The sequence below is a fragment of the Pungitius pungitius genome, chromosome 12, assembly GCF_949316345.1.
Source record: "Pungitius pungitius chromosome 12, fPunPun2.1, whole genome shotgun sequence".
Taxonomy (NCBI): Eukaryota; Metazoa; Chordata; class Actinopteri; order Perciformes; family Gasterosteidae; genus Pungitius; species Pungitius pungitius.
The window spans coordinates 2,783,057-2,806,609 of record NC_084911.1 but is presented as its reverse complement, the minus strand read 5'-3'; the positions used below and the strand labels follow the sequence as shown (position 1 = coordinate 2,806,609).

The window sequence follows — 23,553 nt, the reverse complement described above, 5'->3', positions numbered from 1 at the left end:
GGAACATTCCCTCATTTCACTGAGGCAATGCTCCTTTATTTGATGTTCTTCCAGGAGTAAAAGTCTTGTGATTGTACACTGAGGTAGAATACACTTTGTTTCATTATAAACTCATTGTAAATAAGTGGACTTTTAAATTTATTCATGACATTTACTTAAAGAATAAGGAATACTGTATAATGAATATACCGCTTTCATTGAATAATTCATCATAATAATTCAAATTTAAATATTCATTATTTTAACATACTTTTTTCTGCCCCATGTTTGAACTTCACATCTGCCGACAATTTCAGCCACAGAGACCCATTTTTTATTTAGTTGCTTTCTATTCACCCCTCTTTTTTTTTTTTTTTTTTTACTTCAGTAAACAGATGGCCTTGGTATTGTCCTTAGTGTTCTTAGCATCACCATGGCAACCACCCAGTTCAGGAGCAAATTTATCCCTCACAAGGTCTAACTAGATATGAGATGAGAAACAGGTTTGAACACACAGGATGTCTTCAGATATTGCTAAATAACTGCATATCATCCTCCGTGTGTGTGTGTGTGTGTGTGTGTGTGCGTGCGTCATGGCTGTCATTATCGGGCACATTTTCATTTTCCGTCTCCTTTCCCAGATGGATTGATACGGGTTGAAAAATGTCTTTGACATGTAGACGAAGTACAAAAAGGAGGAAAGTAAACTTCAACACTTCCGTTCTTCCATCCGACGTCAAGAGATGCAGAAAAGATCCAAGTTGATATCAATAAATGAAAAGGAGGGGTTTTTTTTATTTTTATTTGTAGATAGCTTTAGGTGGTGTGCTGAGCACAAAGCTCACATCTCATAAAGAAGAAAGATGGTAGCAATAACTGATAGGAGATAAATCCATATTGATGTCGCTGACCTTTTGACCTCGCCGGTCTCCCACTTCGACTTCGGCTCCAAGTGAACTGTAAAAAAAAGACAAAAGGCACCGGCGTATGAAATTCGCCATCTTTTCCAAGTGGGGAAAAAATAAAAAAAATAAATCCATCACGCCGCTGTATAATTCTCTTTCCCCAATTAGCGGGACGCGCAGAGACAAAAGCGGAGAAAAGCTCAAGGACTGGAAGGAGGACTTTAAGTGGCGGACTTGATGAACATAGAAGTGTCACAGCTGCAGACAGGCCGCGTGACGGCGAGCAGCCCCCCCCCCCTCCTCCCCACAAGGCCCGAGAAGTATTCTCTATTCTTCACGTCCTCCCAGGGGCCCCTATTGTTTTAGCTTGAACAGAAACATTCCATTATTCCATTACTCGGTCAAACACGTTGTTTTAGGAGAGAAGACGAACATACATATTTGATGATATTGTTGTTGTGTTGTTTTGTGGGGGGGGGGGGGTTTACTCCAGAGGGCCGTCCTGGCGAGCGCGTTCATCGCACCGCATCCGATCGCCCGCCGGGTTCAAGTGTTTGTTTTCCTAGTTTGTTTATTGCTTCCACCTGAGGAAATCTAGGCCTTAATATTGTTGACTGATTTTCCCGTTAAACCCCGAGACGAGTGCCTCGCAAAAAAAGTGACAAAGGACGTCAATAATTCAGCGTCTGATGCACTCACTGCTACGGGGCTGGAGATTGATGTCGCATTCTTTTGTTTTAGTTGCAGCTACTCCCAGTACATAAACTCTGATTTTGCACTGGGGGACGTCAGGTTTTTATGACAAAGCCTTCATGGGGAGTGATGGCTTAGCAGCAGCCGGTGGGGAATAAAACATTTAGACAAACGCGTGCATCACTTTCAACAACACCGGCGGAGAGGAAAGTGGACTCAATTTTAAATCGAATAAAAGGCAACATAATTAATTGAAAACTTTTTTTTTTTTTTTTTACTTTACATCACATTACATGTCATTTAGCTTCAATCGGTCCTTCCTGTTGAAACTGGCAGGGATGTGATGAGGTCACAGAAATGTAAATATGTGATCACTCACCTCGTTTCAGAACAGGGTTCACGCCACTCTGTACAAATTGTACAAAATTTCACTCGGCATTGCCGCGCATGTGTTAGCGTTACATCTTCATCTTAATTCCCCCTTTTCGAGCCAAAAGGTCAACGGAGTGCGGAGGACAGGGCGAAACGGAGCGCGCTCGCATGTTAATCCCTGATCACCACTTCTGCCGAGAAAAAGACAGTTCTTTTCATTTCATTCACACGATTTCATTCGCCACCACCGGGCCACTGTTTCAGCTGGTGCGTTGTGCGTTGAATGTTTGTCGTCTTTGCGCTGTTTGATCCTGGAGGCCACGGGGGGAGCACGGAAAAAAAGGTCACGGGAGGCATTTCCGCGTTTTTTTTTAAACGCAATAAAAAGGCGCTTTTGTTGTGAACAAGAAAAAGGCATCAACAACGAGAGGGGGGTCAGGGGTGCGGGGGGGGGGGTCAGGGGTGCCTGCCCTCTCTGTGATATCCACGCGGTGCAATCGGAGCGACGCGCCGCACACAAAACTCGACAGACTCGACAGACCAAAAGGTCGGAGGGCTCCGACACCGGCTAAGTGATGTCATCTGCCGAGCGGCTCTCTCCCCCCCACACAGGAACTTTGACTCCACAGCCGACTAATTGCTATGGAATACAAGTGACCCGATAACCTCCCTCCACCCCCCCCCCCCCCCCGTCTGCCCATCAGTCCGTGGAACGCTCGTCTCTAATTGGCCCGAGGCCTGTGTTTTTCTAAGTGACAATTAGCCGCTTTTCACCGAAAAGTCTCGAAAAGGCGCCCGGAGCGGCGAGATTTATTCGAATGGGCGAAGTACGACGAGCGACGAGGCGCCACGAACTTTGTGGCTTTCAAGACAAATAATTTTTTTTTTTAAAAAACGGGCGCCTGTCTGTCTTTTCCTGTGCGGCGTGTTGACGGATTTTAAAAATACTCTGGCGTGCGTCGCCATGCAGAACAAGAGGGCGGCTCTTCATGTGAAGGAGAGACGTTCCCTATAGATATCCCTCCGTTTTGAGTTGATCCAGTTCTAATGACTGCAGATACTCTTCATCGTTTCCCCTCCTTCCATCGCCGTTCCGAATGTTAAGTACACGGCGGACCCAAAATGTCCCCCACAATGCATCGGGAAAAAGAAGAAGAAAAAAAAACGTTTTCCTCAGCGGTTCGTTAAATGGTTTCGTGTTTTTTAATTCATCCCTGGTTCTCCGCAGAGATGACGCAGCTAAACGGTCCACAGCTGTTAATTACCTCGCCCTCCGAGGCGTTGGCCCTTTTGGCAAAGTCTTGTCTGGTGAAAGTCAGTCGAATAGAAACATTTCAAACTACAGCATTGATGCCATCAGAGGAAGAACAACCAGAGAACGCTTGGACACACTCTCCAGATGATATCGCTGTTCCTTCAAGACGAAATACGCCCAGTTATGAGTCTAGCAGAGCTTCTCTTCTCGTGTGTTTGGACTGGCCTCAAAGGGGGGGAGGGGGGGGGGGTGCCGCGTCACTCAGATGGTGGCGTGAGGGCCCAAACGAGCCCGTTCTTTAAAACACAGCGAGAGAACGAGGGTTTCATTTCAACGCAAATATCCCCCGCCCCCCCCAATCACTTATGGTTAGCTGACCCCCCCCCCCAGTTTTCAATGCTTCCTGAGAGGTGTTGTCCTGTTTGCATCTGCCTTTTTATTTTTTACTCGCCGCGTCAGGTTGCACAGAACATCTGCTCTGAGAATAAAGGAAACGTCATGTGGGTGCGCTGCGTTGCTAAATACTGCTCCAGACAACATAATAAGTGTCTTGAGTTGATTACTGGCACGTCAGGGGCATCAAGCAACACACACCGAGATAACAAAATGAACCTTTTAAAAAAAAAGAAAAAAGAAAGGTATAGAAAAGAACGCTGGCAAGTTAATTACCTGCGAGCAATTAGAGATGGCGATAAACCACCAAGTGTTTTTCCCCGCGTCAACTCCTCGTTTAAAGAGGTCCGTCAAAATGTACAATGATTCCTGCCAAAACCCCCCCCCAGCTGGCTGCTTGTCTCGGTAAATAAGTCAAACCGGACACTTTCTCAGCTTTGGAGCACTTAAGCAACATGAATAATTGCAGGCTGTATCGGGAGGGGTGGTGGGGGTGGTGGGGGGGGGTGTGAGATCGGTCGAGCTTGTCACAGGCTGCACATTAAGTCGTCACGGACGCAGAGCTCGTCCAAAACCCGACCGCGTCTTTTTGTCGCGAAAAGTACGTCCGTCCGTCCCACAAAAGGCCTCCAGCAGCTGTTTGGAGAATCTTTTGTTTTGATGTTATTCCAGCGAAAGAAAGAAAAAAGTGACGTCCTTGTGAATATCTGTTGTCTCAATTATTAAATTATACACTCGTTTGCATATATATGTATATATCGGGACTGAAATTTTAATGTTGAACAAAGTCAGGTTCAAAAGGATTCTTAAATACAATGGAGCTCATATGAAATGTAATGGGACTGCTACGGAAATCCGGGGCCAAGAAATGCAACTTATTTAGAGAAAACAGCCTTTTAACATGGTTGTATTTTGAAAACACTAAATAAAAAAGGGTTAAAAGGGTCATTCAGATAATTATTTTTAGTGTTTACATGTTGTGTTTAATTGTGGTCACATCTAATGGAAGGCAAGGCGAGCACACAAAATTGGCACCTAAATGGTCCAATATTTCATCATCACTTTTCTTTTCTATACCTGGGGGGGTGTTGGAGGAATGCATATGAGGCTTATCTCCCCCCCCCCCTGACAGGCTGCAGGCTGGTCACTTCAGGGCTTTTGTTTGAGATGTCAGCATCCTTGGCTCTGAGGAATAATGAAGACGCAGAGGGAGAATAAAGAACCTTTTAATAGCCTCCTCTCTCGCTGAGGTGATAGTCGATGAGGCAATCATCAGGTGTGCTTTGAGATAATATTCTTTCTCATGTCCTGATATTGTTTCCCCCCCTCCCTCAGCAAGCTGTAAACACAACAACACAGTTTGTTTTTGCATCGCCGATCTCGTTTGTAGAGATTAGTGGTGGCAGTTGACTTGAAAACGTATGTTTTGAAATGTGATCATAAGAACCAAGCAGAGGATTAATTGGGGGGGGGGGGGGTTCTTTCAGTGGGGCTTTTAACTGCAACGCTCCGAAGTAAAAGCCGTCCATTAACAGCGTTCACGGCACTGTACCCATTTCAGCTCATCTGAGATTATCCCTGTCGAAACCCCGCTTAGTTTTATAATATCCTCAAGGTACAAGCGTTGATATTTTCCAGTTTTCAGCCGCATTTCCTGCTGCGTGAATGATGACTGCAAACGTCTGCTCGGAGAAACACCACAAGTCCAAATCTACTAAAATATCATAAAAAAACAGTGACAGTGCCCAACACATGAACAACACATTTTAAAACATGGCCTGTTGCTCTTTTATTTAACACCTAAAGGAACGCCACAACCCTGATGTCGTGTATTAATCTGCTTCCAAAGTGGCCTCGGCCTCCTCTGGGCAGAATTCCCACAAGCTTTCGGGACCTTTTTTTTTTTTTTTTTTTTTTGCAGGATCAGCATCAGCGAAGGTCCACCTCCACGATTGGCCCGACTAAAGGTCCGACGTGGTGTCAGTGTTGGATTGAGCCAGATTGTCAAATTGATCCCCAGCTAATCCCCGGCTCCTTGGGCCACATACTGTGCCATTAGAGTGTGTCTGTGTGTGTGTGTTGACATGCAGGGGAGAGCATCCCCCCCCCAAATTGAAAAAGAGCAGCGGCCCGTGAAGCGGTAGACGGCGGCGGCTGCCTCCCCTGCAGGTGTTTTCCGGGTGGGCGGGGCTTACGGGGGGGTCGTCTGCAGAGTGGATGCACCTGAGGCGATCTGTCACGTGCTCTGAAAGCCCCTCTCAGGCGACCCCTCCCCCGTGTGGGTGGAACGATATTCTTTGGATCTACGGCGAACAACACTCACCTCAAACCACGGGGTCAGTTTGAGTTGCCTTTTCATGTTTATTTGGGTCAAGCGCCCTGGACTACACTGTTAAATTCACTCCGTTATATAACAGAAGGGACTCTTGTGAATACGGCACAATTTACTGTTTTTTTTTTTTATATGGTCAAATCCATAATTTCCCAATGAAAGGCCCTATTGTCACATGATGTAATTCGGGGGAAACGTCTATACCAAATGTATCAGCTGCTAAAACAATGACAGTAAAAACATGTCACTTTCTCACTGAACTCATGAAAGAATACAGTTGTTGTGAGTGACATCGGAACTTCTATCACGAGATTAGAAGACACATCTGGCGCATGAGACTTTCATGAGTCCTCTTTTCCGTCATGACTGTCAGGAGAAGACGCTCTATGATGAATTGGTGAAGGCTTCACGGTGGTTAATGACAACACAGAAATCAGTGGTTTTTATTGACAAAAAAAAAAAAATACCTGTCTGTGTGTCAAAGCTTCTCTTTCAATACGGTGGCAGCACAAAAAAAAAAGGTGCGATGCAGTTTTTTTTTTTTTTTTCTCCATCCCTCCCAAATCATTTGATCACTGCGCTTAATTAAATACTGATGTGGAATGCAGACAGCTCGAGATAGCAGAGCAGGTTTTTAAAGTAATTAAAACACCGCCGCCCGGCGAATACGGATAATTCACTTCAAACTTATGCTTAAGTGTTGGTTATTGATAAGGGATTTTCACGGTCAGCAAGAGGGCTGCAGAAAATAAATTCACGGGTGTGACTTCCTCCAGAGGTCACATGTTAACCAACAGAACCGTTCGTGCTTTGGTGAAACGATGGGCCAACACGTGTCAGAACCATCCACCAGAGCAGCGCCTCATCCATCACTGCGGGGGGGGGGGGGGGGGTTTTAGCTTTATTTTTTCAGAACTTGTTGTGACTTCACGGTGCCCGGAGCGGTTTGTTTGAAGCGCTCGGGCGTGACCTCTTAAGCTGAGGAGTTAATCACTGGGTATATTTTAGAAATGTGGCCGATCCGTGTGCAGAAAAACAAAAACTGTGTTTGTTTTTTTTGTGTGCGTCACACTTTTGTGTGTTTCTGCAGCACTGATGATGAGACCAACACCGCAGAGTATTTAAAATGTCTAACAACGTGTCACTGTTTATTAATGTTGCCCCGTGCTCCATCCACGCTACAATTTGTTTCACTTTGCACTCGTCCGGTTGACACGGCGCTGAAGTGGCGGCACATTTCCCAACAGAATAAAAGGTCCGTCTGTGAGACGCCTCGTTGTGTTCAACACTCTTGTCTTTTAAATTAAACTGCAAATTGCGGTTTGACACTGAAGGACACTTTGTATCTTTTATCATTTTTCAAATAAGCATTTTGTGCTCCTTTTTAAACTGGATTTTTTACTTGAAATGTGCGTGAAAATGATAATTTCCAAAGATGTTCCGCGGTTAAAAGTAGCAGCATGAGATGGTTCTTTTAATTTTTGCAGGATAAGGAAGATGTGGGCACAACAATAGATTAGAAGCTAAGGTTCAACATTTGACACATTTATCTTTTAACTTCCCCCACCCCGCCCCCCCGGCGGCAGCAGCCTGGATTACACGAGTTAATCTGTGAATCTCTCAAACATTATCCAGCATTTGTGCGCTGTGCATTTATGGCAGATTCACTTCTCGTGTCAAACTCCCTCAAGCCTGGGAGATTACACGTGTGTGTGTGTGTGTGTGTGTGCGCGCTGGGGTTTAGTCGCCGTGCACAAAGAAGCCGCGGGCTCCGCCGGCGTTGGTTGGAGGATTACGGGCCTCGCATCTCCTCCATCTTGAGCACCGAGAACCACGCGAGGCGCCCAGCGACTTGCGTTTGTCGCTGTATTTTCTCGACCGTGAAAAGGTTATCATTTGCGGTTTGTGGCCTCAGGTCCGGATGAAGCTTCCTGTGAAGTCACTCGAGGGACGTTTGCCGGGTAATCGTCCGATGTGATGGTTGCAAGCTGTTCTGATAAAAAGAAATAAAAAAAAAAAAAAATGTTTATACCAGTGGGATTTTAGTCGCTGTTTACACCTTTTCTTCCTGGCTCCTTTTTGTTCGTCTCACATATCCTGAGCAGGTGTGAGATTACAGGAGGAGCAGCTAATCCCTCGGGATTAAGTTGTCAGAATTAACGAGTAAATGGATTTAAATTTCCCGGGCTAACCCGGGTGTCCGCGGGGGGTGGGGGGGAGGGGGGGCGTTTGCTGTGGTCAAACCTGCGGCGGGATTTGACCCGATGGCCTCACGGTGAAATTATGAGGGAGAACAATTTAGCACTTGTGTGTGTGTGTGTTTCTAAAAAAGGAAAAGCATGGGGTAGACGTTCCAGAGCTGCCCCCCCCTTGTCCGCAGAAGTAAATGTAACTGTCACTCATCACATGTGAGCGTGGCAGCCGAGGCCCGTTAATCTGGTGTCAGATGAAAGGACGCTTAAGGCACCGTGGACTGGTCACGGCTGGTATTTATATGTCAGACAAATAGAAAATCCACCGTGAAAATGAGCTTTTCTCACTGACATTTGTTCCCGTGCACACACACACACACACACACACACACACACACACCGAGAGATCCACGTCTCGATAGCAGCTCACGCGGCAGGTGTGCCGTTTTTCTGCTTGCTTTTTTTTGTCCTCCCAGCAGACCCCCTGAATTGAGCAATCTCTGCCAGCTAAAGCACAAATTTGGATTAGCAAAAGCCCCACTGATAGGTCAGCTTAGCCCGTAATGGAGCAGCTTAGGCCTTGTCTGCATGATTATAACATTCTTAGCAGTCGATTGCCACGGCATCCAGATGTTGCTGGATGCAATGCCTTTAAGCCCGACGACACACATTCAGATCACAGGGACACGAAAGGATGCACTTTCAACAAAAAACCTCTCTGGTGTTTCTAGGCTCATTTGATCTTGAGCGTTTTAGAGCAGTCGTTTTGTGCTGTAAGTCAACGACTCGGACGTCGTTTTGCTGAATCAAAGGGTCACAATGTCAAGATTTACGTCCTACTTTAGCTGCACCGGACATTTCAGCAATAGGAAAAATGTCTTTTTAGTTAATTGACATGTAGCGGCTCACTCGTTTTGTTGGCGCTTTGCTTTTTTTTTTTTCTTTTTCAATTTGCCATAAATCTCCCGCCCAGGAGCCATATTTCACCAACCTTTCACTTGTAAACGACTTTCAGCGGCGCCGCATTGTGTCCGCGGCTTAAACAAGAGGGCTCCCCCTGGACCGGCCCAGCTGTTCTGATGATAAAGTGAATGATTCCGAGCACATGCCAGGGCGGTGCGTTCGTGCGCACTCACCTACACGGAGGCACACCAGGGTGAAGCGTTAATAACAACCTTTCCTAAACATCATCCTGAATTCAGAAGTAAACATACTTGTGGAGAACATCCAAGCGGACGTATGTGGGAGGTTTTCCAAATATGCATCTGGAGGGTAGGGTAGGTTTTTTTTTCTTGCAGGGCACCATTAACGCGCTGCAAAGGGAAAATGACACTTGAGTTAAATGTCTCTCCACCTGCCGTCGTTCCTAATAGAAAAGTCTTTTGGCCTTGAAGCGGTGTCGGCAGTGATGATCGCGGGGTAACAGATGATTACGGACTGCGTTTTTTTTTTTTTTTACACAATCTGATCAGAACGCGGCCCTGGACTACGCCTGCCCGGGATGAAGGGAAGGGACTTGCGTCTCCACACGCAGTCGGGGTCGGACATTTATCCCTGAACCCCCCCCGAATGCAGGGAACTCTTCACTTGATGTATTCAAAGTGCATTGAAGTCAGCGAAGCCTTTTTTTTTTTTTTTTTTTGGCTCATCATTACAGGACGTTTTTCAGGGCTGTGGATGAAATGTGTGTCTCGGTCGTCTTCGTTTTTTCCTTTGCTCGTCTTAATGCGAGACGCAGTGGGAGACTCCCACACCATTTATCCCTGTGAGGCTCCTGCTGAGCTCCAGGAACGATGAGTGCGAGCTCTTCTGTTGGAGAGCGAAATGCAGCCAAAAGCTCTTTCATTCGGGACTAAAACCCACTTTTTTGAAGATGTTTTGGGGGGGGGGGGGGGAGAGATTGTAGGTTAAGTGTCATGACAAAATACAGCTTACTAATAATCAACGTGGTTCCGGATTTTAAAGGTCAAAGTGCAGTTCAGCCCATTCTCGTTCCCACGGCGACAGATACGCTTTGTGTTACTAATACTCTTTAGTTAATAACTAATCAAAGTGTAGTTTGCACAAAAGCACCGTTGCTACGCAACCAAACGCGTGGAAGCTGTTTGGCACTTTAAACCCGTGCAGCTTTTACCAAACCAACCAAAGCACGTAAACAACTGAGTGTGCAGCTTCCTTTTAGAAGAAACGTGTAAATAGCTCCAGGTTGACGTCCCACACATCACCGAATGTGACAGGGTGGCCTGCTGTGATTTTCACCCTGATGCGTTTCAATAAAGAGGAAGAAAGAAAAAAAAACACCCTCTGGAATCGCGATCCATCTTCATCACCGGGCGGAGGCGCCAACGTGGCGGCACGGCGATGAGGAGTCTGTGGTGTCACCCTGACCCTGCAGCTCAGATAATGAAACGGAGGAATGAGATGTGAGGCCATTTCCTGGAAGTGTTCACGTTAAATAGATAGTGCCGCACAAAAGAAGAGGCCAGCGGTCCAACCGCGCACGTCCCGATTCACCCGAAATGAGAACAGCCGCTGAGTTTCACGTGGCGTCTTTTAATGGCCGCCTTTGTTCCGTTTGTGTGTGACGGGGGCTTCGTGCTCTCATTCTAAGGCAGTTGTTTATTCCACGAGGTAATGGATGCACCATTCAGTCATGTCACCCGTTCTGCAGAGTGTGGGAATCCTCCTTGTGGGAATAAACGGGATCATTTTAACACCTGCTGTTAAAATGTGCTCAACAAGCATGGATGAAAGGTTTCCTCCTTTGGTCCACTAGCGTAATAAGCGCCGCATTTTCCTTTTACATGTTCAGACTGTTGCATTAATTAGTTCTGCGACATTTCGGCCTTTTGCCTCTGACATCAAATTGAATTGGGCCAGTTTGTGCTTTTCCTTTAAAGAAAACAATAATATTAACATTCTGTTAAAAAAAAAAAGAGAGCAACATGAAAAATGGAGCCAGAATTTGTCATAAATTATACATATGAGGCAGTCTTCCTTTTGGGTATTTTCTCTCTTTGCTCTGTCATTTACTAAATCCATAAATGACGCTTGCAGCATCAATAACACATAACGCAGAATATTGAGGGCAATTGTGATCAAACCCAATGGGCTCACGTCAGCTCATCCGAAAAGGGAAATATTCACAGTGAAGAACGATAAAATAAATATATATATATATATAATATATATATATATATATATATATATATATATATATATATATATATACACATATACAAGACAACGTTAATATGTATCTGATTTGGTCCGCGTACGCAGGGCCCACTTTAACAACCGAACCCCCCCCCCCACACACACCTCGTTTGTTACATCACCACATCCGCTGCTCTCAGCCCGCCAGGTTCAGGTCCAGGTTGAGAGGGGGGGGGGGGGGGATGAAAAAAACCAACAACACACCAAACCCTCCACGGCAGCATTGTGCGTGTGTTTGTCGGCCTCCTTTAGAGTTGCACCTTCAACCGTAAACAAAACAAAGCCTCCCACTCCACAACAGAGCCTGTGAGAGCCTGTGAGAGCCTGTGAGAGCCTGCGTGCTCCGGCCTCTGGGCCCGTTCTCTCCACGTAGACAAACATGTAGCTGAACAGTGACTCATTTGACCGGCCAATTTTTATACCTTTTTTTTTTCTGATATTCCTCCTGCAACTCTCAGTAAACCACGTCTTTTGTTCTTTTTCTTTTTTTTTTCCCCCACTGTTGTAATCACAAACATGTCACTCAGAGCGTAAAACAACGGGATTATTCATTGCGCGCTGACCAGTGACTCTCACTCGAAAATGTCCCCGGCCGACTGTTGTTGATGAAAAGCCGCTTACGGGCCCCCGGATTGATGTTTGAAATCGGACTCCGAGGTTCACCTGAATACAAATGCCCTTCGTTATCCTCCCTCTCAGTTCCTGCCGCTGCTGTACGGCAGAAAACACTTGTTTTCTGTCAATACCGAGACACTTTTCTACAAATCACACCTCCATATATGGGCGTGTGTGTGTGTCGGGTTTCTCTTTTTTTAAGTGGATCACAGAAATCTCTCTGAGGACCCAGCGGCTTATGAGTGGACTCTTTTAGAATAATTGATTGCGTTTGACACAACGTGGATTGATGCTCCTCCTCGGCGGCGCCCCCTGATCAATCCAAATGAGATGCCCCCCCCCCCCCTTTGCTCTGCCAGAGTTTATTAGACGCAACTCTCTTCCTCCAGAAACAGCTCGGACACATTGGAATCTAAGTTAGCGGGATCCCTCACCTCATCATGCCCTGAAAGTATCCCCCCCCCCCCCACCCCCCGCCCCTTCCTCTGACGGGACGTAATGAAACATCGAGTTGAGCGCCGGGCCGCGTTCCAGGGCCCTTTAGCGGTGGGCGTTAGAGGCGGGATGCTGCACGTTCTGGATGATGAGTCGGGCCTTTGGAGACAACACGGTGTCTCTGTCTCTGAATTTCGTGCATAATGGGTGTGAAATGGATTTCCTTCCCTGAGTTAAACTAACCCCCGAAACAACTGGAGAAATTACGTTTAAAAAAAATGTTTTTTTTTTCTGTTTTTTTGTCATTTGTTTAAATTTAATGGATCTGCTGCAAGGGACTCACTCATCTCCAGAACCATAAAAAGCTGATTCTGTTGCGTGCATCTCGCCTTGGACATTGTTAAAAGCCTCTCCTGCTTTTATAGGAACTTTATCTTCACCCCCCCCCCCCCCCCCCCCTCCTCCTGTCTGAGGGCTCCGTCTGCAGCAGTAAACAGCAGGTGGTTTTGCAGGACCTCTTTAGCGCTCTGGATTTCATCTGCACCCACCTGAGGGACCCGCGCAGCTCACATGGGTCCAACCCGGAGTCTCTAACGATCCCACGCGTGGTGAAATAACCAGTAGAGACGCCCCAGTTCAGCTCCGTGCGGTAAACCTGGCTCCAGCTGATTCGCTGTGGTGCTTTTTTCATGTTTTCTGCCCGCGGCCAAAGTCCTTGAAAGGTCACAAAAGTCTTTAGCCGTTCATTACAGTTGGGGGAGAAAGTGATGGAATTTAATGAAAACTAATACTCTTTCTGGTCACTGTGCTATCAGTTGATATGTTTAATATCCCATTACGGGCCCAGAAGTAACCACAGTTCTCTGCTGCCAAGAGACAAAACACAATCCAGAGGGAAATTACCCATCAGGAAGGCAATACTGTTACTGAGATGCAATTACCAGGCCACTTGTGAGACTTTCAGTCCAGTATCCATGGGTGCATGTGTGTGTGTGTGTGTGTGTGTGTGCAGTCGATACTTGCATAACTGCTCTTATGTTTTGTAGAGTAAATTGGATTCTTTGCTGGAGAACAGTTCATTTAGAATATGTCCAAGATGCAAAAGATTGATGTGACTATGTCGTCACAAGTGTAGGTCCGTGGTGCAGGGGGGGGGGGGGGGGGGTCTTATGGAGTGAGAAGGAAACGAGTTTCATCCTGGAGTTGTGGACCAATTATCAGTATTTCAATGGTGGCTGTTCACAAATGAATATCAAAGCCGAGATGCACTTAATCTAAACTGTACTTATGCTTAGATCTAGTTTAACTTCATCATTGTGAATTAAGTCCTTGTCCTTTGCTCATTTGTTAAAGGTGGATTTAATGCGGTTAATCCAGCAGCACAGACTGGAACGAACATCAGTGTAAACATTTGAGCTGCCGAAGGCCAACGCTTTGCTTTATTATGGATCCAAAAATAGAAAGTGTGCAAAAAAGTGTGCAAAAACGTGGCGAAGGCGAACGGCTTCCCGCCGGAGAGCGATTTCTCAGGCCGCGGACGTTTCTATTGTACCGCAAATTATCCCCCCCTTGATCGAGGTAATGAATCCGCGCAGACTTCAGTGAGCAGCCCCGAAAAACCTCAAACGAGGCACGCGGGGAGGGGGGGGGGGGGGAGAAACGGGAGCCTTCACCCATCGCAGGGGGGGGGGAGGAGGGAGGAGGGAGGGGGAGACGCCGCCGCCGCCGCCTGTTCGGAGCACCAGCCTTGCATACATAATCAATGTATGACAAAACAATACCCCAGGCGCCGGGGTATTAATGATATGCAGGGAACTCATTATTAAAGTTCCAAAACAGCTCCTGGAGTAACACAGATGGAGTCAATTAAGCAATGAGCGTCGTCGCTCGCCTGCCGTTTCATCTCCTTTTTCCTTTTATCTCCGGCATATCACTCCACGGGTGTAATTAGCTGCGTGTTGCTCCTCACAACACAGTGTCCAGCGTTAACAACGCCTTTTTCCACATGTCGTGTTTTTGATAACGTGCTGCTGAGGAGAACGCTGCGCTAAACGCTGCCCTCCTCTTGTTTTTGTTTTTTTGTGTGTCGGCAGGGACCTGATGCCTTCAACGCTGGACGGGCAGATCACCATGGAGAAGACGCCCAGCTACTTTGTGACCAGCCACGCCCCGAAGCGCATCCACTCCATGGCCCGGGACATCAAGCTCATCATAGTGGTGCGCAACCCGGTCACCAGGGCCATCTCGGACTACACGCAGACCCTGTCCAAGAAGCCCGAGATCCCCACCTTCGAGGTGCTGGCCTTCAAGAACCGGACGCTGGGCCTCATAGACGCCTCGTGGAGCGCGCTGCGCATAGGGATCTACGCGCTGCACCTGGAGAGCTGGATGCAGTATTTCCCGCTGTCCCAGATGCACTTTGTGAGCGGCGAGCGGCTCATAGTGGACCCCGCCGGCGAGATGGGCAAAGTGCAGGACTTCCTGGGGCTCAAGCGCATCGTCACGGACAAGCACTTCTACTTCAACAAGACCAAGGGGTTCCCGTGTCTGAAGAAGCCCGAGGACAGCAGCACGCCCCGCTGCCTGGGCAAGTCCAAAGGGAGGACTCACCCCAGAATCGACCCGGACGTGATCCGCCGGCTGCACAAGTTCTACAAGCCCTTTAACATGATGTTCTACCAAATGACCGGCCAGAACTTTGAGTGGGAGCTGCAGGAGGACAGCGGACCTCGCGGCGCTCGGGACTAGCTTTGTCAAGATTTTAAAAAAAAAACTGCATTGTCTCGCTTCACGAGTGCTTCGGCACGCCAATCAATCACGGCCGTCTTTGCAGTGTCTGTATCCGTTAGCAAGAGTTTACCGACATGCTTTTTCCTCTCCCTTCAATACTAATGTTGTTGACGATGGCAAATCACTTATTGTAAATACTGAAACATAAAATATATTTATATTTGTGAAAAGGAGAAACGATTTATTCCTCTTTGTTTTTAAAGCACAGAGTGAAGGAAGTGATGTTGACTGTGGCGATGCATGCGATAAGTTAAGTGTCCTTACCTCCATGAGCCCGAAGGCCAAACTCTGTCTGTTACCTTCTCACCAGCGCCGCAAAAAGGACCTTTCTGTTTCAGGTCTTCTCAGTTTTGGTCTGTTTCGGTCTTAGGTTTTACCAAAGTGTTCAGTGTTCTTTATGCTCTGCACACATATCCGATGAGAGAGCCGATGATTGGATTGTTCCGCCGCATCGCCGCATATCAGCGCACTGGCGGTGCCGCGCGATTCGACCCGATAAATCCATGCACTACACATAGAGGGTTTTAGCTGCGGATCAAAACTATTCTGCATCTTGACGACAACAACAACAACAACAAAATTCCCAACCCAAAATACCGATGAACCCCCTGCAGGGCGCCCAAGCGCCGCCCCCTCGTCGCAGTGACGGCGGGCCGAGCGCTTCGTTAACAGACATCTGCTGCGACGCCCTCTTCTGTCGTTAGAGATTAATGGCGTGTTAAATAAACCCGCCGCCGTCGCCGGGCTGGAACAAGTTCAATGTCAATGACAGAATCCGAAAAACAACATACATGCCCCCCCCCCGGCCCGTCGCTGTGTGTGCGCTTCGCTACGCCGCGATGATGTGGGGATGGAAATGTGCGGTCGTCGGGGGTTACCTTGTGAAAAAAAAAAAAAAAAAAACACAACAGGGCTCCGCTCTGAAAAACTTTGTTATTTTTCCCCTCAAGTGAGAAAATAACACTGACCCACCATATTTCTTCCCTTTGCATCACCTGCAGTGCGTCTGTCTGTGCTCTCTGGACTTTTCAGATCAATTGAGACAATCAATACAGCCGATGGAGTCAATAAATGCAGTCTGCTGCACATCACTGGTTGCTACAGATATGATGCATCGCTCTGTTAATCCTCCGTCTTCGTGGTTTTCATGGTTTGGGGGGAGGAGGGGAGAGGGGGGGGGGAGAGGAGGCCTGCAGCAGCACCAGCAGCAACTCACACGGAGCGATTGATTCAATCAGAGTGAGCACTACGCTGCCCCCCCCCACCCCACCTATTGTAGAGCCGAGCTTGAACACCTTCCATCTGGTCTTAACCGTCGCCAGAGTCTCCCACTTCGAGGCCTTTTCTTTTGCAGCCCCCCCCCCCTTTCTGGTGTTTTTCTTGACAATCCTCTCAGGTCGCTCTTAACATTTACGTCGTGTGAGCTGCTGCGGGAAGCCGTGTCCCGCGGTGCTTTCCCTGCAGGGGGTACAGATCAGAACATGGGATGCGACCGCCGTCTATTTAAAATGAAGGTAAAAGGCTGCGGTGCGTTTCTGTCGAGCCTGAAGAGAACTTGGCAGTGTCAAGCGTAATTAAATGGAACCAAATCCACCCAGGGCTTCATTATCTTTACTGAGAAAAAAAGAAAAAGAAAAAAGGTGCACAATATTGTTCTCGAAGGCCAATCAGAGAAGAGTATCTGTTCAGCTCCATTACTGGGGGGGGGGTGATGCTGCGCTACTTGGTTCGTCAGTATCAAGTGGAGAAGACTCACTGCTCAAGCCCCAGCATTTCAGAAATGAAGTATAAATTCCTATGTTAGCAATTACTGACGATTTGGCAAAGAGCTGCAGTTATTCATGGCAACAAGGAAAAAAAGCAGATGCGGCGTGTGTGTTTATTCTGGGATAAAAGGCTGTAATCTGGGTCTGAGAGATGCTTTTTAAGTGTTCACTTTTCTGTTTTATGATCTATAATTATTCAGCACTGTGGGGATTAAAGAGTGCCGCAAATATACGCTTAGTTTGAACCCCCCCCCCAAAAAAAAAAAAAGTTTGGCTGTAGGAATCATCGCTATTTGTAGACAATGCTGAGAACACAGAGAGGGACCAAGTGGACCAATGAGGGGACGAGCAGGGAGGACCAGGTGAGGACAACGAGGAGTCCTTGTGCCCCGGTGAAGGGACTCAAACCCGAGGAGCCGAAGCTGGGAACCATCTTACCTCCCAGTTAAAATCCCATCCCAGTCTTTTTTGTCTACTTTTAAAAACAGCGGAACACAAACACCGTGATTCACTGCGCCGAGTCCCCGAGTGTCTGCGGAATCAACCTTCACCACTAACTGACCCTCTCTGAATTCACCCCGCTGTCCCTCATTTAAATGTAAATACGGACGGGTGCGTGATCCGCTGCTGCGGCAGAGGTTTGAAATTCAAGCAACAAACAAAAGAAGAAGAAGAAGAAGAAAGAAGCGACGCGCCGTCAAGGTTCCCCAACAGCTGTGAATCACCCGAAACAAATGGCTACAAAATGAAATAAGCCCCAAAAAGTGTCGAGCACTGATGAGAATGGGGGATGAGATGCATGTCTCCCTGTGTGTGTGTTGTTGTTTTCTGCGTTGTGATAATTAACGAGACGATGTGCGTCCGTTGGAGGTGTCGACGGATTCCAAAAACCAAACCCCCCCCCCCCCCCCGCGTTATCCCGTATTTACCAATAGATAGACCCGTTGATAATGTAGACCAATAAAAGGAGCCGTACATAATTAACGTGTTTAATGAAAAATCAGCAGAAAATCGCGTTGGCTCCTGGAGGCTTCCTATGATAATGTGCAGTAATCCAGCTGCAGCCGAATGCTATTAACCCACAATCCTCCTTGATTAATACTCACAAAAACAACTCTGTCTCTCTCACGCGAGGAAAGGAAGAGGTGAGCTCGTGACGACGCAGTCATGTGACCAATACGAAGAGTAGTACACATTCTCCATGACCAGAATTTCATCAACATTTACTAGAAGAAAGGGTTAGACGTGAGACGTGAGAAGTAAGTAGGACCCTGAACGTGAGCGTGATAAACCAGCAGTCTGACACTCGGGGTGAACCCCCCCCCCCCGCGATGCTGATCCACCAACGACTCGTCACGAGTGCTCTTCTTAAAAGGCTCCTCTGTCACCTTGGATTCAAGGCCTTCCAGGACAAGGCAAAGCCTCGAGCCAATGGAACACGAGGGGAGTTTTCTTTGTGCGCCGCCTCGGTTCTTTTCATGTTCCCCGTGAGCCTTCTGAGCCCCTTTTTGGACAGGATTTAATCCCCTAATGAGGTTCTATCTGCACGGGACTCGTGACCTCTGGTAATGTGTAATAAGCGGTGCGGCTGTCTGGGATTCGGATCCGTCGAGACTCAAGAAAAAAAAAAAGAATTCCGCCGCAAATGACCTTCCAAATGTTAACACAAACAGAGGTCATGTGATAATAATGGTCCCAACTCGAGACTGCAGGTCTATTTATGCATTCGTGCTATTAATTAGAAGCACATGTTACGCAGAACCTTTAACCTCATGAACGGATAAACATGTTGTAAGTGACCTTTTCCGTTTTCAGCGAGGCCTCGCGGCACCTGGAGCAGCGGCGTGAAGTCCGATTGGAGAATGTTCGAGACGAGAATCCGAAGCAACGGCTCGTGTTCAATTCAACTTTAAAAAGTGAAAAAGAAAGAGAGGAAAAAAAAGCGAGTTATTTGTGCGCGTGTTCACCAAAGCGGACGCTGAGCGGGTAGAGATGGGTGGGATCTGCCTGGCGATAATTGAAATGACTGCAGGGTGCAAACCAGCGGCGGTTTGTGTGCGTTTTCTACCTGCAGATAAATAACCTCATTATGACGCCACAGTTACAGGTTGTTATTAGTTCCCTTTAAACACTTTTACACCCACCAATACACATGAATACACACATTCAACAGACAATAATTAATTATATATATATATATATATATATAATTAATTATACATTGTGATTTGGTTTGAGGCTCATCTGGTGAAAACATCAACAACTACTGAAGAAGGAAAACTGGGGCATTCCCTTAAAAAAAAGACAAACATTTGCTGAATACAAGAAAACATGAAAATAACTGGAGTCATTCAGTGTTATAATAAACCAGACGTTATGTTACTGCCGGAAAAAAAAAAAAAACAGTGAAACTACGTATTCTTTGCAGCTTTAAATTATTCATTTAAAGCTTTACTTTAAAACAGTAACAGTATTTTTTGCTACAAGTCTTGTGTTCTTTCTTTGCAAACATTTTTTACATAAATGCACACGATGCGGATAAAACTCTTTGCAAACATCCAAACTACATGTCGTCCCAAAATGATCGATGGTCTACATTTTAATAACATAAAAGTAATCAAATTGAACGTAAACTTCCCAGAGTTTTTAATAACCCCCAAAAAATCCCTAAATAGTTCACACAAAAAGGAAGTTCCCAAACATGCAGTTTATTTACTTCTCTTTAGTGATCTTGTGAGGAGCTCCTTCCAGCTATTTGGGTGGTACTAATACGGACTTTCAGATTCAGTTTGACTGGTTAACTTTGAAGTGCTGCTCAAATGAAGAATTGAAAGATGAATCAGCGCGTCTCTGGAGTCTTCCCTGAGCACGGCCTGACTCGCTGCCAAATAATAACCCGCCGCCGCTTTCAGCGGAGACATATTTCATGTGTATGAATCACTCCTGAAATTACTGTGGGGACCTGCTAATAGTTGAGCTCCTCAAGAGCGCAGGAACACGCCGTTGCAAGAAGAAAAAAAAAAGAAAAAGAAAAAACCCCGGTTTCCTTCTGCAGGACCAACGCTGGGGGAAGAAAATCCAAGCAGGAAGACATTATTGAGGACAGTTAATTACCCTTAAGCGTGAAAAGAATAACACCCGTTTGGTGTGAAGGTGTCTGTCAGCGACACCGCAGAGAAGAGTCATTGCATTACCAATCCATGCAGGTAATGATCTCATTAATTCACCGTCGATTCCTTTCCAGCAGATATTAACCTTTCGCCGGTAATCATTCATTTTCATCGGGAGAGGTGTGGTTTGTTGTGATTTTGGGGCCGCACAAACAAAACAATTAACGGGCCTCCCGACGTTTTAGAGGTCGTTCGCGACGTTCGGGCCTGAATCCTCGCGCTCAAGTGATCGATATATTTGTTGTGTTTACTGAAACTATGAAAAAAAAAAAAGAGAAAAGAAAAGAGAAGGCCAAACCATTCACGAAAACAAAGTTCTCCCTTTGCACCATCTGTGCAGGGAACCGAGGTGCGTTTGATTCGTGCAGAAGCATCACCGGCACGACCCTGTGCGTGCACCGCATGTCATGCACGGGGATTTTTTAGAAAGTTAGTTTCCAGTCACCGGATTGTTTCCATGACAACCGAATTCCCTCCAAAACCCAAATGTTCTTACACAAGCACATATTCCTCGAAGAAAAAAAAAAAAAAAAGCCAAGCAAACCTGCATGTTTGAGCGTGAAGTGCTTCTCGCCGGAGCCTCGCTCGGGGGTCGATTTGCTTCCAGCGAAGAACGCCGCAGCCACTCGTTCCTACCCCCCCCCCCCCACGATGTGGAGCGGGTCGAGTTGACCAAGGATCGATGAGGGGGGGGGGGGGGGGGGGTGGAAACACTCTCCTTTGCAAATGGTGAACAAAACAGGATGCAAGAAGAAGTAGGATTCGTGCCACTGTTGATCGTCTGGACCTCATCTTGCAGCTCATGTCGATGGCCAAACGTTTTTCCCGCTTTTTTCAAAGGCCGCATTAATCAGATGTGACGACGCGGGTTCCCTCCTGCTTTCTGGTGGGAAGGTTTCTATTCATTTCTGCGAGAAGGTCCGAATATTTCTGCATCTCGGTGCATCCTCTCCTCCCCTTCGTGTGCGTGTGGACCCTCTCCTCCTGATAGCTGCGCTCTTTGGTCTCAGCCTCTCTGGAAGAACCCAACAGCAACCCTGTGGACTCAGAACCCTCCTCCAATGAGAAGAATGACACCCATCAAACGGGCCTGTGACGGACAGTCGAAAGCTTCATTGATAACGCTGACGTTCACATTCAACCTGGCATCTCTGCACAGGTGAAGTTCACGCTACACCAAGATTAATTATATTATTTTGAAGAAGTCCGTCAGCTCGTCTGATCCAAACGTTCCCATCAAATGGAAGTCACGTGATCAAGTTTTCTGCGCCGATCCGTCTTTGTTGGTGTTTCAAAAAAACATTTTCTCTGCCGAAAACCACTCGCCTTGAAATTGCGTCGTCGCGTCGTAGCTTTTAAAGGGCACGGAGATGAGGCACTATGGTTGGATATGTTCATGTTCATGTCCACCCTGTGTTTAATCAGAGGAACAAACACACCGACGTCCCCCCCCCCCCCCCCTTGGGTCTTACCTTTATCAGCATCTTCCTGCCTTGCTGTAAAGCAGCAGAAGTTGGATTGTGTTGGTGGAGGAAGAGTTCAGTACTTTGTGCAGGTAGCAGAAGGAATGAAGCGTCCACACTTCAGGGAATCAGTGGCCACTAATGAGAACATTTTGTGTGGGGGGGGGGGGGGGAAGTGCCAAAAGTGTGTGTGTTTCATTCTTTTTCTAATTACAAAATGCAGTTCTTTGATCCTGAATGGCGTCTCACCGTGGATTAATTATTAATAATACATGCTTCAATTCCAAGGATTCAAAGCATCTGCACTCGTTGTGTTTCTATCAGGCCGAACATTCGTTTGCCTTCACGCGCAAAATGTGAAATGCACCTTCGATGGAGAAAATAACTGTTTTCTACAGGAAGGACACCGTGCTGGTTGCAACGTGTCAGTAGCGTTTCTTAGCTGGACCGACGCTGACGATGCATAAATGATGCAAGACTCGATATCCTGGCAGGGGGGGGGGGGTTTGTCTCAAGCGGTCCAACTCCTCAGGAGAACCGCGTGGTCTGCGGCGAGCGCGTGAAAAACATCGTCACCTTCAGAGTCCTGAGCTCATCGGGAATAACGGATGAGTACAAATAGTGAGCGCAGTGAACCTGCTGCCAGACAACGAGCGGCATGTAGAAACGTATTGTGCTAAAATGCTGCTTTTTTTTCGAACAGAAATGGTTCTAAACAAGAGCAACTGAGAAACTTTTGAACAAAAAGACCTCAAATTGTAGGGGAGTCACCCCCGCGTTCCTGAAAATAAAAATGTTTGGACTCCTTACCTTCATTTGAATAAGGGAGAAAGTGGCTTATCATTTAATTGAATAGAAAACTGACAGCATATGAAATCACAGCAGATAGTAAGATGAGGGACGCTGTGCAGAAGAGATGAAGGTTTGAGACACAGCTGGTGGGATTTCATTGTGGAGGAATATAGTTTTTATGATCCACAGCTGGTAGGAATCCATTATATGGACAGAAAAAATAGGCAGAATGTTTTCACAGTAGCACTCGGGTGCAGAATGTGCACCTCGCAGTCATAATTTAGATGGATGGCTATCAGTCAGAGTTACTCATCTGGAAGGAAGAGGCAATATTCTTTGTGGAGACCAGCAGGCTCAAAGATTATGAGCCTAACCCCCCCCCCCCACCTCCCCGTGGTTTCGGTGAAATGCAAAGAGGACCAACAGAACGGAACGGAGAATCCGCCCTTTAATCGAGAGCGTGGGCCGAATGTGGTCCGAAGGCGTCCGCGCTGCTGTGACCTGAATCAAAGTGGAACCTCGAGCAGAACTTAATGGCGAAAGCGCGTCTCTCGATGTGCGCATGCACGATGAAATCAATAAACAAACGCGTTTACGCACAGCCGTGCATGTACCCAGCCTGCAGGGCACAATTAAAAAACCCTGCGGATCCTCCTTCAGGCGTCCGCCTCGCCATCGGGGTGGATGTTATGCAGCGACCCCGATGACCTCTCAGCGCGTGTAAACTGTCGACGGGGACATTCACTCATCTGCATCCCTTCATCGCAGCAGGGGGACGTGTTACTTCTCATTAGGGCTGAACAGAGGAGGATTTATGGGGGGGGGGGGGGGGGGTGAAATGCAGATACGAGTGCCTGTTGAAGAACGTCATGTGATGATGATGTTTTGGGAATCCAAAAAAAAAAAAAAAAAAAGTGAAGTGCGTATAATCATGAAAATTAAACTTTGCCCTCGGCCAGAAATTAATTAGCATTAACCCTTCATAAAATACATTGATATACTTAATAATAGATTCCATTGCCCCAGGATTGTTGAAATTTTACTGATTTAAAATCTACAACGGGCCTTTGATAATTTAATTGAAAAATTTTCGCTCCACAAAACAAAAGACCGGAATGAAAAAAATGTAAAGATGTTTCTCTGGTGTCACTTCTCTTCTGTTTTTGAGTGAATAACTACAACGTC

General features: G+C 46.8%; 1 protein-coding gene across 1 annotated transcript in view; it reads left to right on the top strand.

Moving 5' to 3' along the window:
• hs3st4 (heparan sulfate (glucosamine) 3-O-sulfotransferase 4) overlaps nucleotides 1-16,533 on the top strand; it is a 46,565-nt gene extending 30,032 nt beyond the window's left edge. Inside the window, exon 2 of the mRNA XM_037476966.2 lies at nucleotides 14,481-16,533. Within this exon, the coding sequence (XP_037332863.1) occupies nucleotides 14,481-15,135 (655 nt within the window). The 3' untranslated portion in view covers nucleotides 15,136-16,533. The remainder of the gene's footprint in view (nucleotides 1-14,480) is intronic.
• The last annotated feature ends 7,020 nt before the right edge of the window (nucleotides 16,534-23,553 follow it).